Genomic DNA, 18,238 nt, shown 5'->3' on the forward strand with positions numbered 1-18,238 from the left:
CCCGAGGGGTGGCTGCTTCGCGTCCCGCCCTCCTCGCGAGGAGGCAGTGCCATCGCTGCAGGACGGTTCTTGTGTCCCCGGACGCAGACCATGGAGAGCGCGCTGGCGGTGCCCCGGCTGCCCCCGCATGATCCGGGGACGCCGGTGCTGTCGGTGGTGGACATGCACACGGGCGGCGAGCCCCTGCGCATCGTGCTGGCTGGGTGTCCGGAGGTGTCCGGGCCCACCCTGCTGGCCAAGCGGCGCTACATGCGCCAGCACCTTGACCACGTGCGGCGACGGCTCTTGTTCGAGCCCCGAGGGCACCGGGACATGTACGGGGCTGTCCTAGTGCCGAGCGAGCTGCCGGACGCGCACCTGGGCGTCCTGTTCCTGCACAACGAGGGCTACAGCTCCATGTGCGGCCACGCAGTGCTGGCGCTGGGCCGCTTCGCCTTGGACTTCGGGCTTGTGCCGGCGCCCGCTGCGGGCACCCGCGAGGCCCGCGTCAACATCCACTGCCCCTGCGGGGTGGTGACCGCCTTCGTGGCGTGCGAGGACGGCCGCAGCCACGGCCCGGTGCGCTTCCATAGCGTCCCGGCCTTCGTGCTGGCAACAGGTAACGGGCGGGACGTTTCTAGCCCGGGACGCAACTAACAACATTAACGGTGTCTCCAGGCTGGAACTCTCGCAACTAACCCATCCCGCGTGCCCTTGCAATTAATAAAAAGGTAAATCACTGCGAACGTGTGTCAGCAGTCTTGCATATTTGCTTGGTGCGTGCAATTTCTGTTTTCCCTGACTCCCATCCGCCTGTGGTTTTGAGAGACCCTTGAGGAGTGAGGAATTCCTTGTTACCCTGACTCAGCGCCTCCTTTTGCTCTGGTGAGGCATTCCTAGAGATTTCACCGGTGGGTAAAGCAAAGTACGGTCAGGGTCAAGGAAAGAGCGAAGAACAGCCAATGTACCAGGGTTCCAGGCTGGCTCAGAATATGCTTGGTAGACACAGAATCACAGTAAGTTACTAAACCTGGTCTCCTTTCCTCACCTCCCCCACTTCTTTGAGGAAGAATTAAATGAGAAGGAATGAACAAAGCAGTTTATAAATCATTAAGATACGAATGTTGCTTTTCTTTAAGAACAGGAACACACATTGCCTGGTTTCAAATCCTGATAACCCCCTAAAGCTGTGCAACTTGAGGCAAATTACTTAATTTCTCTGTGCCTGTTTCTTCTCTTACATCATAGAGTTTTTTATTAGGATTAAATGAGAGTATGCAAAATACTGTATTCCTGGAGATAGATTGCAAGGTATATATGATTGCTAAAGTTCTCTAGGCCTATTGTGTCATTAAAAGGTTTTGCTGGATTCCCTAGTACAGATCCTTGTACAGCTTATGTAAAGCAGGGCCTCTGTATAACCATAACCCTTACACGAGGGAGATCCCTCATGGGGATGACCTGGCAAGCTGGCATCTGGTTTGTCATCTGAATACTACCTCCCGGGGGCCGCAGTCTATCAGTGGGAATGCTTTAGTCCTTGTGACTGGAAGTGAGCCAGGAGCCAGTTTACCAGGAATAGAGTTATCCTTCTCTTAAAAATCTTAAAGCCATGCACATCATCTGTTAGAAAGTTGGACCTTGATTCCCCCTGAAGAACTAGGTTTCAGATTAGCCTGATTATGAATGATAAGTAATAAAACAGGCACTTTTAGAGCAACCTCAGGCAGCTGAAACCCACAAGTTAACGAAAAATGCCTCTGGAGAAATTGGTGCCATTTTCCCAGAGCATGGTGTCACTTCCAGATTGGGAGGCCACTTGAGGGAGACAGAATTTATGTTTACGATTCCATTTTTAAAACCTCAACAGTTTAACTAGCGTGGTTACCAGAATTCCCCTCAGGCAACTACAGCAGCAGATTAGAAACACTCTAGACGTCTGTGGGAAATGGCAGCTGGCAGCAAGAACACGAACTACATCACATTTCTGGGTCAGTTAGGGCAGGGTCAGTCAACCACTTGACCTCAGTAGTTCCTCTCAGTAGTTCCTGAGAGCATCACTGTGTGACAGTACAATAATTAATGGGCATTAATGGTAACTGAGTTAAGAAAATGAAATGCTATATTCTCTACTTTGAAAAATGCATACAAGGCAGAGTTCAAGGTCACTGCCCCACCTCTCGCAATCTCAGTGACCTTGTGCTAGAGTTCATACCTCAGTATCACAGTCTGTAAAATGAGGATGACAATAGTACCCACCTCGGAGGGTTGCTGAGTTCTCCACCCCACTGGGCTAAAATGCAAACTCTTTTTTTTGTTCACAGTATTCTAGGTGTCTAGAAGAGTAGTTAGTCAATGAATATTTGTTGAATGAGTAACTAAATAAGTGGAATTTGGAGAAGAATATGCTGATTGACAAATGTAAACATCTGGTCCTCTTGAGAAACCTATTCCCATTGGAAATTAAAGTTTTGGCCTTCGAGTCCCTAATCTGTGCCAGGAACTCCCCACACATGGAATTTTCAAAACAACTCTTTTAGGAGAAATAGCAGTTACAGTTTGCATAAGACACCAAAGCCATACTAAATGGTAGAACTAGGGTTGGAACCCTGGCCTATCATATGGCTTGCCTCTCATCCTTAAAATTTTTTGTAGTTTAAGGAGATATGTTTCAATTTCTGGAATACTGCTTAGTGTATCACACCTCATTCACAGATACAGAGTATTTTAAAATCTATCTTGTCCGACTAAACTCCAAGAAGGGAAAAGCCTATGTTTTATTCTTCCTTGTACTTCTTATATATTCTACAGTAATTGGCACATAGTAGGTGATCACTAAATCTTGAGCAAAGTAAATCAAATTGAAATTTCAGTGATATGCTTGTATAGAAGAAAAGAAAAACCCTTAGATTTTGGATTGCTTTCTGGATAGAGGTTGTGTACTTTAGTAGAAAGGGTTTGGGCTTTGGAGTCACCTGGTCCTGGGTTTGACCCCAAGCTCTGCCACTTATTTGGTGGGTAAGTCAGGGAATAATGTGAGCATAGTAAGTAAAACAGTACCTACCTCTCAGGGCTGTAGTAATTAAGACGCTAATGTAACGAATTAAGGGGCTAGTATATGTAAAGACCTGCCACATAGGAAGTACTCATGGGTGAAATAAGTATCTTAATTTTTAATGTTAGTAATTTAGTGATTAAAAAATGAAAAAGTCACCAATAATTGATGGACAAGGGTAACTTTAAAGGAAATTTGGTCCGTTTTAAAGAAAAGGAAACCAAAACTCAGTGAGGTGTAGCACTCTACCCAACTGCCCACCCTAAGAAAACCAGACCCAAGATTCTAGAAAGGGTGGGCCAGGGAAATGATTGTAGGCTCGGGGATGACTTCTCCTGAACCAGCTTCCCAACTCCATCCTGGCCCCCGGACTGGTTGCCAATGCCCCATTCGGGTGTTACAATCAAGAGAAGAGGGCAGGCAGACTGAGCCCCGGGACCATCACCTGGGTCTCCTGGTAAGTGCTGATCTTCACCCTCACCTTAGCTCTCCACCTTCCAGCAGTCTCTCATTTCTATTAACTTCCCCATTCTCTTTTCATTAAACTTGCTTTTCTTGTTGCACGAGCATCAAGATAAAGACATTTTTTATTCAGTTTTGTTGTTACAATCCACAGCCTGTTTTACTCTTTCGATGATAAACTTTCTCTGTTTTAACACATCATGGGTTAAAAGGGCTTCTGTAGACTAATGTAGACTGACAGCATACTGATAGCCTTCTGTGGACTGATAGCATGCTGGTATCTTTGTATGACTTACCATGAAAACTCAAGAACACAAGACATTTTCTTCCCCAAAACTTAATTTCTGAAATTGAAACCCTACTCTGTCCTTTTGGTTCACTTAGCCTCATCACTCCATGTGTTGTCCCCTTTCCTGATATGTGTGAGCAAAGGTTTCTTAAAAGGGCTGTGGCCTTGGAGAGGATGGCACTTCAGTCCTCAGCTTACACAGTTAATTAGTGAAGTGGAGCAGCAGCATTGGCTGTCCCACCCCACCTGGTCCATGCCCTCTGCACCACCTCCCCGTCCTCTGTTTCTTCACGTCCTGCTCCTGTGTTGCCCTGCGGAAGTTAACACAAGTCCTCTGTGCACTAAGGACCTTCAGCCTCCACTCTTCTCAAGGCAGAAAAAATGTATCTCTAGGAGAAATATTTCTACCTTCAGGACACTCCTTTGCCAACAGATGTCTTTCCCTTAGAGCTTAGGCTTCCATAAAATAAAAACGTGAAAAACAAACTTTCTCCCCTGCCATAGGCTTCCCTGAAAGACGGTGATCAGCAAGCCATCTTAAATTAGGGAAGAGGAAAAGAGGAAAATTTGAGAAGAGGGGAAATAAACATCACCCAGCCCCCTTTCTTTGAAAATACAGATTGAAGATTTCAAACTACTGACCTTCAGGTGAAACTTTGGGGATATTCAGACTTAAAATGCTCAAATAAAAACCCTGGTGCAAAATGATGCTGTAGCGGTCAATGATTCTACAATGTCATTTTTCTGTGTGTTTGCCTGCAGGATACCTTAATTAGATGAAAATATGTAGATAAGTATATATACTTTATGTAGAAAAATCTTTTAAAATTTTTGTTTTGACATTACAGCTGAAGAAAACTGATTTGTAAATAGGATCCAAGATCCTTACTATTTTAAACCATCTCTCATAGTATAAGTGGGGAATAGACATTTTCCTTCTTAGTGTTCACAGGGATGCCCTTGGGTTTCCCTGTCTCGGTCTCAGTGGTGTTTCCTGGAAAAGATCCTCAGAGAAGTTAACGAATATGTCTGTGTGAGTTAGGGAAAGCATGGCATTCAGTTTGTAACTTCTGCAATCATCAAGTTAAAATAGAAAATAGAATGATGCATCTAGCTATTATTCACTTGATGCTTACTAATTTTAAAAAATTGATTTTTACTTCATTATTTTTATGATAGGAAAAGAACATCCCTCTTGAAAAATAAACATATTAAAAATCCTTTGAATTTTGTTGCTAAAATACTTATTAACAAACACATCTTATTTCCAAACACATCTTTTTTTTAGATCTTATGGTGGATGTTCCTGGACATGGAAAGGTGGTGGTGGACGTTGCATATGGCGGTGCATTTTATGCATTTGTTAGTGCTGAAAAGTTAGGACTAGATATTTGTTCTGCAAAGACCAGGGACCTTGTGGATGCAGCGAGTGCAGTGACAGAGGCAGTGAAAGCTCAGGTCAGTATTATTCTGCTTTCATAACCAATGCCCTTCTCTGTGGCATGGAGGAAATATACATTATTAGGTCTATAAAGAAAATTAAATGATGTTTAAATTAGTAGTAGTACTAAGAATAGGGTACTTATTAAAATCTTAGCCTCTAGAGCAAGCTTGTCCAACCCATGGCCTGCGAGCCACATGCAACCCAGAATGGCTTTGAGTATGGCCCAACACAAATTTCGTAAACCTTCTTAAAACATTATGAGTTTTTGCAATTTTGTGTGGCTCATCAGCTCTCATTAGTGTTAGTGTATCTTATATGTGGCCCAAGACAATTCTTCTCTTCCAGTGTGGCCCAGGGAAACCAAGAGATTGGACACCCCTGCTCTAGAGCAAAACTATCTATGAATTCTAGCTTTACCACTTGTAATGTATATAACCTTGGACAAGTTACATAACCTCCATATACCTCAGTTTTCCTGTCTGCAAAATGGAAATTAAAAAATACCTGCTTTGTAGGGTTGTGAGAATGAAATAAGTCAATAAATGTAAAGGACTTAGAGTAGTGTCTGGCCAATAGTAAATGTTCAGTAAATGATAATATTATTTTTTTGGGACAGGGTCTTGCTCTGTCACCCAGGCTGTAATGCTGTGGTGTTATCAGAGCTTACTGTAACCTCAAATTCCAGGCTCAAAATGATGCTTCTGCCTCAGCCTCCAGAGTAGCTGGGACCACAGGCATGCCCCATCACACCCAGCTAAATCTGTGTGTGAGTGTGAGTGTGTGCGTGTGTGTGTTTATATAGAGACAGGATCTCACTATGTTGCCCAGGCTGGCCTCAAACTCCTGTCGTCAAGTGATCCTCCCAACTCGGCCTCCCAAAGTGCTGGGATTACAGGTGTGAGCCACCACACCCAACAATTACTAAATTTAATAATATATACATACTAATATAGTTTATAGTTCCTTAATGTGTAGAAATGTATTTATAGAATTATACAAATGTTAAATGCATGTGTGTGGTCATTCTGTAAAACTTGAAAATAATAAATGTAAAATATAGCATACAAAATGGATTTAAACTTTTTTTTATTTCATAGAGAACATTAATTCCTATTATTTTTTCCTATATTGCTAAGAAGTTACTCAAATAACTACTTAAATAACTCTAGTTTTTACTTGGGAAAGCTATTTTGATAAAATCAGTTTAGATAATAAATAATTCTAGAATATTCTTTCACTTCTAGCACAAGTGAAGCACATTTTACCTTGAAATTTGGACCTATAAATAAAGCACATGTACAGTATTTGAATGTTTAGTATGTGAGAATTTAGTATGTGAGAATTTATTAGTAGTAAAAAGTAACTTGTGTAAGATAGTGTCTAATGTACTAATAATTATTATGTTCTGAAGCTTTATTTTAAAATAATTTATAACTTAAATAACAAAATGAGAATATATACTGTATCAGTATTCTAAATTATTTTTCTGGTACTGCCAGTACCAATATGTGTAATTATATTATGATAGTAACTTTTGAAGCTCTGAATGTACATCAATTTTCTGTTCCATTAAGCAGGACAGCTAATAGTTTGAGTTAACAATTTGGCACAAAATAATTTCTCCTAATTTTTAATGAATTGAACAGAAAAAGTCATGGATATCTTAATAAAAGGTGTAATTTTGTCCTTCTCATTTGAGTTTGAACTCAACAAGGTGGCAAGGGGTGGACTTTGAGGGAGGAAGGATTCTAAGAAAAATGAGGACAAGTTCTATTATTGATGTATCAGACAGTACAATTAATTACTCTGTGAACTGTTGACCATTCACACTGCTGAAGCAGATTTAGGAAAAGGTCATGGGGATGGAGAGTTAAAGTTAATATAAATTCATCTTCATTCATTCACTCTTTTAACAAACATTTACCAAAAACATACTGTATGGATGTTAGTTAGACACTATGCTAGATCCGAAAGAACAAACTCCATCTTCGAGGAGCTAGCTCCAGTGGGGGAAGCGAGCATTGTGTTGGAATATGCTATAGTGGAGGTGGGGCATATCGCTTTAAGAGGATAGAAAACAAAGATTCAATCTGCAGGAGACTTTAACGTGGTTTCAGATGGACTCTTTGGATGTTAAGAATCCAAAGCTGTTCCATTGCTTTAAATGACACGTAATTGGAAGTAGAAAGTACTAATTGTAAGGATGTACAAGGGAAGTAAGATTATAGCAATCTCAGTCATACTACAAATGTTTGCAGAAATCCAGGAAAAGTTAAAGAACTAGACTTCCAAGAACAAGTAGCTTTGCACATTTGGACCTGAATCTACCATTGAGTGACTTAGTTACCCTGCCAGTGCCTGCTTCTTTGTGTGCTTATCTACTGCTTTTTGATGAATCAACTGACTTCATCGGCTACAATAAATCTATTTTTCATCCAATTGTTTCTCTTACCTAATAGCTTCTGCATTCTTACAGAATGTTATGTCCTCTCACAGCCTTTGTTTCCATCATTGGTATTAACTTCAGCTCTAGATACTCAGAGCCTGATTTTCCCACATTATCCTCCTTAAGCTTCTGAGAATAAGACTATGATTGCCTTAGCTCATCCTGTTGGAGAAGCCATCACCAGCCTGTGGATTGACCATCCTGGGGTCAGTGCTGCAAAGACTATGTGTATTTGGGGTGGGAGGGGTGTATAAAATAGGACTGCTTTTTTAGCAAAGGCTATATGCAGGACAGCTTCCTTAGAAGGGACTCAAAGTATGATAATAATTATAACTTCCAATAAAGTTGTTTCTTCATCTAGACAATGACATAATTTCTAGCAATTAGTATACGTTGCCCAAAACAGTATTTTAAAAATGATAAGGATTAAAAAGTTACATCTAAGAATGACCCATCTGCATTATTTATAAAGATAAATTTGAATCAAAATATTTATTTTGTATGTGGTTGATTTTTTTTTTTTTTTGTTATTTGCAGTTTAAAATTAATCATCCTGATAGTGAAGACCTTGCCTTTTTATATGGAACCATATTAACGGATGGAAAAGATGCTTATACCAAGGAACCAACCACCAACATTTGTGTTTTTGCAGATGAACAGGTATTAAAACTGGAATGCTTAGGGACAAAAGCCAGGTAATATGGAACTAAAACATTATGAACATTCATTCTTCGTGTATTCTGAAACAGGTTGATAGAAGTCCCACTGGCTCAGGAGTGACAGCCCGAATTGCCTTACAGATTCACAAAGGACTTCTGGAACTGAACCAGGCCAGAGCCTTCAAAAGCAGTGCCACCGGCTCAGTATTCACAGGGAAAGCTGTGAGGGTAAGTGACACCCTTAGCTTCTTATTTATAAATGTGTCACTTATGAGACTGAAGAGGCCTGAGTTGGGTGTTTGATAAATTTCTTCAGTCAGCTCTCAGAAGAGAATTTTAAAGCAGGCCTGTAAAAACTTCTTTTCAACTAGAACATTGGTTCTCCAGTGTGGTCTTGGGACCCCAGGGGAACCCTAAGGTCCTTTCCATGGGTTCAGAAGGTCAAAACTATGTTTACAATAATGGCATTATTTGCTTTTCACTCTCATTCTCTCAAGAGTGTACAGTGGAGTTCTTCAGAGGCTACGTGATGTATGATAACCCAACCAATTGAATGCAGAAGCTAGATATGAGAACCTAGTTGTCTTCTGTTAAGCCAGACATGAAAGAGGTTTGCAGAAATATCAAACATTGACAGTTTTCTCATAATTTTTTTTTTTGTTTTGGCAAACATAGTTATTTTCACAAAAATGTAGGTTTGTTATTTTTAAAATGAAGTAATGAACAGATATATCTAATTCCTAATATAGTAAATATTGATAGATAAAACTTATATAAAGAAAAACTCTTTGGGGTCCTCAAATCTTAAGATATAAAAAGGTCCTGAGACCAAAAGGTTTGAGAACCACTAAATTAGGGTTTGGGTTTTTTTTGTTGTTGTTTGTTTTTTATTTTATAATAGTGTTTTATTTGATATAATAGGATGCGAAAGCCCTGAAAAGCTGTGGAACATCAAATTTTTGTAATGGAATAAAATTTTAAATGTGCTAACAGCTAAGTAATGAATCTCAGTAGTAAATGAAATCTACTACAGAATGATTGATCTACATTCAGTAAATTATTCTACTCATGAAGAGTCCTTTAACATAGCAAACAATCTATCCTAATATAGCTGTTTTTAAGATTTGGTGTTTCTCAATATTAGAGTTTCCTTAAGGATCTCTACATCATATAGCGATCTTAGACATGTGAAACCATTTATGTTGTATGCAAAAATTTGGAACACACTGTCTTCAGAATCTGAAATGGAACATAAAAATAATAACATACATTTATACTTCACTGTGCATCAGTTTTCCAGCTAAACACTTGATACATGCCATTTCATTTAATCCTCACAAGAATCCTACAAGGTCAGTACTGTACTGTTGTTATTCTTTTTAATAGATGATAAAATGGAGAATTGGAGAAATTAGGTAATTTGCCAGAGGTTAGTTAGTGAGTAGCAGATCCAGGTCATGAACGTGGGTCTCTCTGAACAGACCAAAGCATTACATTATATTGCTGTCAGAGCAAAAGGTCAATGAGGCTTTATATTATAGGAACTGTTATGAGAAGAATCTGGGACTGCAATGTCCCCCTAAATAGAGAGGGAGCCGAGAGACCAAAGAATGACTCAGACAAGTCCAGGTTGGCAAGTGGATGCATTTATTAGAACTTCCATACAAGGCACTCCTGGGAAGCAGCTGAACAACTATGGAGACCCATCCTGCCTCCTGATTCTCACCTGCTTTTAAGCTAATTTTCTGGCTCTTTGCCTACTGTGTATGTGCGATAGGACTGTTTTCCTTGGTATGTTCCCAGATATTCTCTGGAATATTTGGGTTCTCAGGGATACCCGCTCCTTGGCTGGGCACCATGTCCTTGGCTTACCCCCCCAGCCTTCAGAGTTCAAGCAGTGGACATACATCCTTACATAACCTGGTGAAGGACCTGTCACACTACAGCAACTTTATAAAAAGATAAAGTATTATACCCCAACAATATTTGACATTTTACCTTTAGCTTCAGTTATTCTTCTTTTAAAAAGTAGAACATAAAAAAGATATGCTGAAGTTAATGTTTCCAGTTATTTGTTTTACAGTTATTGATCATGCTTGCCAGAACGTCTTCACTTGCATCATGCTCTCTCCCTGTTTGTGTGGGCCTGTCCAGGCTCCCTGATAGTACCTTCTCAGTTTCTTCACCTGCCCCAGCTTCTTTTCCCTGTCCTTCCATTTAGATGTTCCCATCACTTCATCCGCAGCTTCCTTCTCATCTCATCTACAGTTTGATGCTGCTTTAGTTTTCAACTATCTACTGATGATGACTCCCAAACCTTTATCCCTGCCCTGCCTACCTTCCCTGTATGTCTTCCTGAATATAATGCACTTAATCCCGACTGTTCATTATACTCATCTCTAAATCACTGTCCCAGAGGTGTCTCAAACTCACCTTGTTAAAAAGTTCTTCCTTCCTTTCTCAAATGTGCTCTTCCTGTCTCTCCCCATTATGGTTAATGCCATCACTAGCATCATTTCCAAGCGGGAAACTGTGGTTATAATTAACTTATTGCTAGTCCTCAGTTCCCACATGCATTGGTCAAGAGGCCTATCAGTTCTACCTCTAAACTGTCTCTATGTTAGTATATATTCTCCTTCTCCATCTTCACTGAAAACTCCCGTAGTGACTATGAAATCATTCAGTGAATTGAGGTTATCTTTTAACATGTTTCTGGGTCTTTTGTCTCTCTCTTCTCCAGTTTGATCCTCACTTTACAGCTACAGTTATCTAAAACACAAGTCTGACCATATCACTCTCCTTAAAAACCTTCCCTTGCCCGTAGGATTTCCTTGCCATTCCTTCACATGATAAAAGTCAAGAGTACAATTTTCAAGCCAGATACAATATGAGTGCAATATTTTGATAGTGTACTCCATCTTTTTTTCAGGAAGCGAAATGTGGTGATTTTAAAGCTGTTATAGTGGAAGTATCAGGACAAGCCCATTACACAGGTACAGCAAGCTTTATAGTAGAAGATGACGACCCACTGAGGGATGGATTTCTTCTCAAGTGACTTCTTCCATGATTTTAAGGGCTTTCTTTTTAAAGTAATCATTATCCATAATGAATGTTTTCTCTAAATTATGTGAAAACCAATAATCAAATTATACATATAAACTATCTTTCTTTCTAAAATATTACCCTGTGACTAAATATAAAGTCATTATACTTCATATTTGCAACTGTATTTTGGTATAAATATCACTTATGTCTAGCATACAAAATGCCAGAAATTCAGTCTTTTTCTAGTGATTAACATATCAGGTAAAATTAAAACAGTAGTTACTTTTAAAATATTGCTCTATAGTAATTACTATTAATATCATATTTTGTTTTAAAGACTCTTTGAATAATATGTGGAATTTAACAATGAACTTTACAAGCTCATTATTTTTGTCTTCCATTTATTTTGAGTAGAATAATGTCCTCTCTATAAGCAGCATGTAAAGGAGATGGATTATTATAAAGTACTCAACACTTAGCACAATAGCCTGGGAAGGATGGGGTTGGAGTCAGCTTCTTTGTTAATAGCTGCTGCTAGGGTGTTCTCTGTGGCGCAAAGCCCAGCGTCTACACCCACAGGTAATGAAGTATCAGAGACTGATGCTAAGAAGACCAACTAGTAATCAGACTTTTGCTGTATCTTTAGGGCTTTTATAAAAGGGGTTGCTTATTGCATTATTAAAATGCAGATATACAGTAGAAATTAAGCAGTGAATCCTTACAATGGAATGAGTCTCATACTCTATCAGCTGCATGCTAGGCAGATTTAAAACATGAAATAAATGCTCACGATTGGCATTCCTTCTAGTTAATACTTATCTATGAGCCTGTTAAAAATAGCTGAAGCATTAAAATATTCTAAGATGTGATGCTCTCCGAGAATTCAGTAGACTCTTTTGTGAGATAGGTAATAGTATTTTATTTCGGAGCATCCAGAAACTGAAGTAATTAATTCATTTAACTGGCTTTATCACCCAGAGAGTCTGTATAGGCCTTATTATTAGGTCTGTGATTTAATTCCCTGACCAAAAGGAAAGCTATCACGTTAATGTTTTTTATTTCTCTATTACACAAAAACAGTGAGGATGTTTTTCACTCATTCTCCACAGAATTCTGTAGTAAATAAATCACTTACCTAAAAAAAATGACATTATCACTAACTCAGTATGACCAAATAATTTTTGCAGATCAGATTTGCTATACTTAAAAAAAATAAAAATAAAAATGGAACCATTATTTTCCCTCCGAATCTCACAAGTCGCATGAATTTGAAGGAAAATTGTTTAAAAATTACATTTTGTAGCATTTTATAATCTTATCAGGTACATACTGAAGTACATTCAGAAATGCATATTATGATTCCATGGCCATCAAGGTAGGGGGTAGTTTTACTCACTGACCTTGTTTAGAATTATCAGCACTTAGTGATATTAAAAAGACTTTTAGTTGGTTTTAGTATTGTTCTAAAATTCTCTAAAGATGGCACACCCCTTTATCAACTGCACCAGGAAAAATTACTACTCCTGCCCTACCCATGGTATACCACTGTTTTTATCCCATTTATACATTTAAGGGAGATGCAAGTTGAACATGTTAAATAACTGTCCTAAGGTCATTTAGAGGCTGCAAATCTAGGAGTTCCAACTCCAAGTCTAGTATTTTCCAACAACACTTCTTCCACTTCTAAGACAGGATGGCCATAACTTGGTCTAGGACATAGTACTTTAATAAGAATGTTATATTTCTTGAACATTAAACAATATCTATTACCTAAGTCTTCCTAAATTTCAATCCAAACCAGAGCTGAACCCTTGCAATAGTGTTCATTCCTGCTGTACTTCACCCTGGTTCCCTTGAAGTAAAAAACATTAGGGAAATCAACTCCTCCTCCTCTGACCTCCACATGTCTAGTCAGTCACAAAGCCCTGTTGATTCTGCCTTCTTAATACTGCTCACATCTATCCCTTCCCATCTCAGTGAGGGTCTTGCCTCATCAATTAACCTCTTTCAGGTGTCTCCAATCTCCTGCCCTCCCCCTCCCACCTTGTTCCTTCCCCTAAGTATTTAAATGTGCTGATTGTAAACAAAATGGAACAAACATCCCTGTCCCTCCTTCCCTCTGTAGATGGCTGTCACTGCTAACTCCTTCCCTTGGTATTTAAGCTTCTAGATTCCTTACTGTCTCCTCAATGGGTACATTTTCTTACCTTCCATTTTGCTATTCTACTATTGCAATCTGGCTTCTACCTCATTACTCGTTAGAAACTTTACCTAATTGCCAGGTCTAATGGTTTATGCAATCCATGGTGGCCCCCACTGCTTGCTCCCTGCAGGCAGGTGTCGTCCATTTTAGAACAGGCAACTCTAGTCCCTTGGTGCTGAGCTCACCCACAGAACCACTCAGTTAGGCTTATGAGGTTGGTACCCAGTCCCCTTAGTGCCCACCAAAGTGTTGCAATTGTATGGGCCCAGGCCCATCTCCTCTTCATCATGAACTCACAATGCGCTTTGCTCCAAGTCCTCCAGACTCAGTAAGAGTTAGGTCACCCTTCTCTTCAATCCTGAAAGCCACAAATTCCATACCCCTCTTTAGGACACTGTTCATACTTCAATGTGCATGTGCATCACCTGGGAATCTTAGATTCTCATTCATCAGACACAGGGTGGGACATTTCTAACAAGCTCTCAGGTGATGCTAATGTTGCTGGTTGGAGTACTGTGAGTAGCCAACTTTTGGATGAGCCTATCTTAATTACCTGTTTGGGTAATCCTGGCTGGCAACTTCTCCTCTAGGCTCTGAAACAGATGAAAAGCTTGTTAGCTCTCCACCTGGAGGTAAAGGATAGCACTGACCAGAAGATCACAAATATGTCCTCATAAGAGGCTGGGAAAATTGCCTTACCTTCTTTTCTGAAAATCAAAAACATAAAACAGCTGATTTATCAATAGACCAATGTGCCTCATTAACTATATCATTCACCTGCCTAGCTTTGCTTTCTTTATCTGCTTCTTAACTTTTAGTACTCCCTAGCATTCCATCCATGGTGCTTTTCTTTCTTCCCTGACTACTCTGTCCTTAAATTGTCACACTCATTCCCATGGTTTTCCCTCTTGTAGAGAGACTAACCACATCCACATCCCAAATTTCTGAGGTCTAAGACCATACTGTAGATTCAGTACTTAGAGGACAACCAAGATCATTTTCCCCCTAGATTATGGCCCTTTTCCCATATTCCCAAACTTGATTAATGGCACTGCCATCCACCAAGCTAGGGACTTGGGATTGACCCTTGGCTCCCATTTACAATCTTTGTCCTCTTTGTTGATGCTCCTGAGGTGGATAGCTGTGGATTTCTCCGGCCATCATGCCTTTCCCCTTCTTTTACCCTTTTTTTGTTTGTTTGTTTTTTTGAGATGGAGTCTCAGTTTGTCGCCATGGTGGGAGTGCAGTGGCGCAATCTCAGCTCACTGCAACCTCCGCTCCTGAGTTCAAGTGATTCTCCTGCCTCAGCCTCCTGAGTAGCTGGGATTACAGGTACCTGCCACTACGTCCAGCTAATGTTTTTGTATTTTTAGTAGAGACGTGGTTTTACCATGTTGTCCAGCTGGTCTTGAACTCCTGGCCTTGTGATTCGCCCAAGTTGGCCTCCCAAATTGCTGGGATTACAGGTGTGAGCCACCATGCCTGGCTTCTACTTCTTTTATCAACAACATTCTCCTTTTTCTTTTGGACACTACCTGCATGTAGTCTTGCTAGGACTGCCAGGAAACTGGTACGCCAGTCAGACTTTCTCCCCCAGACCCGAGATCTTGAGAAATGACATAAGGTCTGAAAACTGAAGCTGATCTATTCCAGTGGTGGCCTAAAGAGATCACTCCCATCAGTTTCTGCTCTCCCTACCCACAGGACTGCTCTGACTTTTCTTCTTGGAGCTGCTGTTAGACTGTCCTTTTGTAAATGGAACTCCTCCGTCCTTCCAGTGAATTCCTATATTGCTTATGTGAACCAGTGTCCTCACTGTGTTACTTACACCCAGAGAATCCTAATCCATATACTACCTGCCCTAATCTATACATAACCTCTCCTTCTTCACTGCAAAGGTCCACTTCAGACTCTCATTTTTCACCTGGACTATTACAATGCCTCTCCTTAAGTGGTCTCCCAAATTCCAGATTCTCCTCTTACAGTTACTCAAAAAATATTTTTTTGTATGTTGGCATTTGTATAGCAGTTTGTTAGAGTGCTAAGTGCTGGGGATCTCATAAAATAAACAGGCAAAGTTTAGGTCCTCATATAGTATACAGTGGGAAGGCAGGTAATACTTAGATAATCACACAAAAACTTATAGACCATGGTTATGTACTACAATGGAAAATACAGAGTGCTGTGAAACTAACAGGGGAACTTGGCCCAATACATGGGGAGAGGAGGGTATCAGTCAAGGGAGGCTTCCTCCATGGACTAACCTTAATGCGAAGATGGGGATGCAGGGAAGGGAGGAGGAGGATGGAGCTTTCCAGGCAGAGGGGATAGCAAGTGCAAACGCCCTAAGATGGAAGGTTTAAGGAAGTCATAAAAGCCGAGTGTGGCAGGAACACAGCAAAAAAGAAGGAAAGTGGTACCGAATGAGACTAGAGAGGAAGTGGGGGTCAAATCATGCAGTGCCTCACAGGAAATATTAAGGATTGGGGTCCTTATTCTAAAATAAATGGGGAAAGCCAATAGGATTTTTTTTTAAGAGACATAGTCTCACTATGTTGCCCAGGCTGGCTTCTAACTGCTGGACTCAAACGATCCTCCCTCCTCAGCTTCCTAAGTACCTGGGACTACAGGCACACGCCACTACACTGGCCTGATTAGAGGAGTTTAAATAAGTAAGTGGCATGAAGAATTTTTTTTAAGAGCATTAGGCCTATCTGCCTACAATGTAGGGACTGGACGTGGGAAGACCAGTTAGGACAACAGTGACAACAGTAGTCCAAAGAGAGGATGAGAGCCAAGATTCAGGATGGAGGAGGTGAATGGATGCAAAGATAGTCTGCAACTAAAATCCGTAGGTCTTGGTTGATGAATTGGATGTGGACTGGTGGTAAGGAGGAGGGATTTATCAAGGAAAACTCTTAAGTTTTTGGCTTAAAAGCTAGAAGGATGGTTCTACCATATTCTGAGATACAGAGTATTAAGGACCAAGTTTTTCAGGGGAAGTAGGAAGAGGATCATGCACTCATTTGATGCACCACTGGCACATGAAGGAGAGATGCCAAGTAGCATGGCATGTAGTTTGGGGCCATAGACATAATTTGAGTAATGAATATATGGATAATCTTTCAAGTCCTGGATGTGAGTGAGATCGGGCTGAGGGGGGAGTCCAGAGGAGCTGAGAACAGGGCTTTGATGAACTCCAGCATGTAAAGGCAAGTGGAAGAGGATGAAATGGAAGAGGAGAGGACACTGAGAAAGATGAGGAAGGAAGGAACCAGGAGAGTGCAGTCCTTCTGGTCCTTCTGAACCATGCACTTGCTCACAGCCCTCCCTTGTGCTATTAGCCCCTCCTCCCCTGATGAAGTTTAGTCTCCAGAGCATGGCCTACAAGGCCCATCATAAGGTGGCCCCAATACACTTTGATCATTTATTTCCTTCTTCACTCCCCATCTCCAATATCCTAGAATGCACACACTGCTCATTTCAACACTAACCTCAAGACTTTGCACATGCATCAAATGTTCTTCCCCTTTCTTCTTTTTCTAAAAAGTCTAATGTCACCTCTTGTACAAAGTCTTCATCAGGAAGAGTTAGTTACCTCCAAATAATTTCACTCACATATTTTTAAGACAATATTTAGCACACTGTAATATACTGTGTTGGCCTGTGACTTAAGCTTATTTGAGCTAGGTTTCCTATCTTATTTGTTGTTTCCTAAAACTAAGCACAATCTTAGAAGATTGTGTTTGCTAAATAAATTAATCTATGATAATTATATTTTTGTCTTGATTGACAAAATTAAGATGAAATCAGTCTAGATTGAGCTGGGGTTGACAGAACCCAAGAGGACATTTGGCAATATCTGAAGACATTTTTAGTTGTCACAGCTGGGAGAGGTGCTACTGGCATCTCGTAGGTAGGGGCTAGGGATGCTGCTGAACATCCCACAGTGTATAGATGGCCCCTGCAATAAAGAATTATCTGGCCCAAAAAGTCCATGACACTGAGGCTGAGAAACCGAGTTTTGGTTTGCCACCGTAAATGTTCTTCTATTTATACTGTAAATTTCCTGTAGGATATTTTTTCTGAATGAAATAAGCACTCCAAATACTAATACCATTGATTCTAAGACCTACAAATGTACTAGTCATTCTTCAGAGCAGTGTTTCTCAAATTTGCGCATCAGAATCGCTGGGAGGGCTTGTTAAAACATAGGTGCCTGGGCCCCACCACAGGAGTTTCAATAGATCAGGGGTATCCTATGCACTGTAGACCTGATAATTTGTATCTCTCAAGGTTTCCAGGGGATGTTGATGCTGCTGGTCCAATATCCATACTCTGAACCACTGCTTTAGAGAAGAGCCCAGGGTTAGTTAACCTGAGGGTTTATCACACTTTTCCCCATTAGGGGCCGTGCCCAGAAACTTAAGATGCAACTTCCCTGGGTAGCCCCGCCTTTCATTTTCCCTGTATCTCCCAGCTAGATACCTGGAGCTGCATCTGTGATGATTGCCAGGCTGGCAGCATCTTAGACTCAAAACACACCCCATTCCTGAGAACAGATGAAGGCTGCTAGCAGGGCAAGGCACCAATCCCTTTCCCCCCATTTATCAGCCAGTAGGGGCCTGAGGTCCAGGCCCATGGAAATGAAGTAAC

General features: G+C 40.6%; 1 protein-coding gene across 4 annotated transcripts; it reads left to right on the forward strand.

The window, feature by feature from the left end:
- The first annotated feature begins 1 nt into the window (after nucleotide 1).
- L3HYPDH (trans-L-3-hydroxyproline dehydratase) lies at nucleotides 2–11,873 on the forward strand. 4 transcript variants are annotated; one of them, XR_002735547.2, is made up of 5 exons: nucleotides 2–598; nucleotides 5,074–5,243; nucleotides 8,213–8,335; nucleotides 8,425–9,963; nucleotides 11,264–11,873. XR_002735547.2 is itself a non-coding variant. In XM_023231576.2 (5 exons), exons 1-5 carry the CDS (start codon nucleotides 91–93, stop codon nucleotides 11,387–11,389), a joined length of 1,065 nt encoding a protein of 354 aa, XP_023087344.2. In that variant the 5' UTR covers nucleotides 2–90; the 3' UTR covers nucleotides 11,390–11,670. The 4 variants fall into 4 exon arrangements, 2 of the variants coding, with proteins under 2 accessions (XP_023087344.2, XP_023087360.1); XR_002735549.2 differs by having other exon boundaries at nucleotides 8,425–9,686; XM_023231576.2 differs by having other exon boundaries at nucleotides 8,425–8,562; nucleotides 11,264–11,670.
- The last annotated feature ends 6,365 nt before the right edge of the window (nucleotides 11,874–18,238 follow it).

Source organism: Piliocolobus tephrosceles, chromosome 6 (assembly GCF_002776525.5).
Source record: "Piliocolobus tephrosceles isolate RC106 chromosome 6, ASM277652v3, whole genome shotgun sequence".
Lineage (NCBI taxonomy): Eukaryota > Metazoa > Chordata > Mammalia > Primates > Cercopithecidae > Piliocolobus > Piliocolobus tephrosceles.

Bases quoted from the DNA above. Each gene is read 5' to 3' on its own strand.
- L3HYPDH (XM_023231576.2), top strand. From the start codon at position 91: ATGGAGAGCGCGCTGGCGGTGCCCCGGCTGCCCCCGCATGATCCGGGG. The intron at 599-5,073 runs GTAACGGGCGGG...TCTTTTTTTTAG, and splicing joins GGCCTTCGTGCTGGCAACAG to ATCTTATGGTGGATGTTCCT. The intron at 8,563-11,263 runs GTAAGTGACACC...TCTTTTTTTCAG, and splicing joins TCACAGGGAAAGCTGTGAGG to GAAGCGAAATGTGGTGATTT.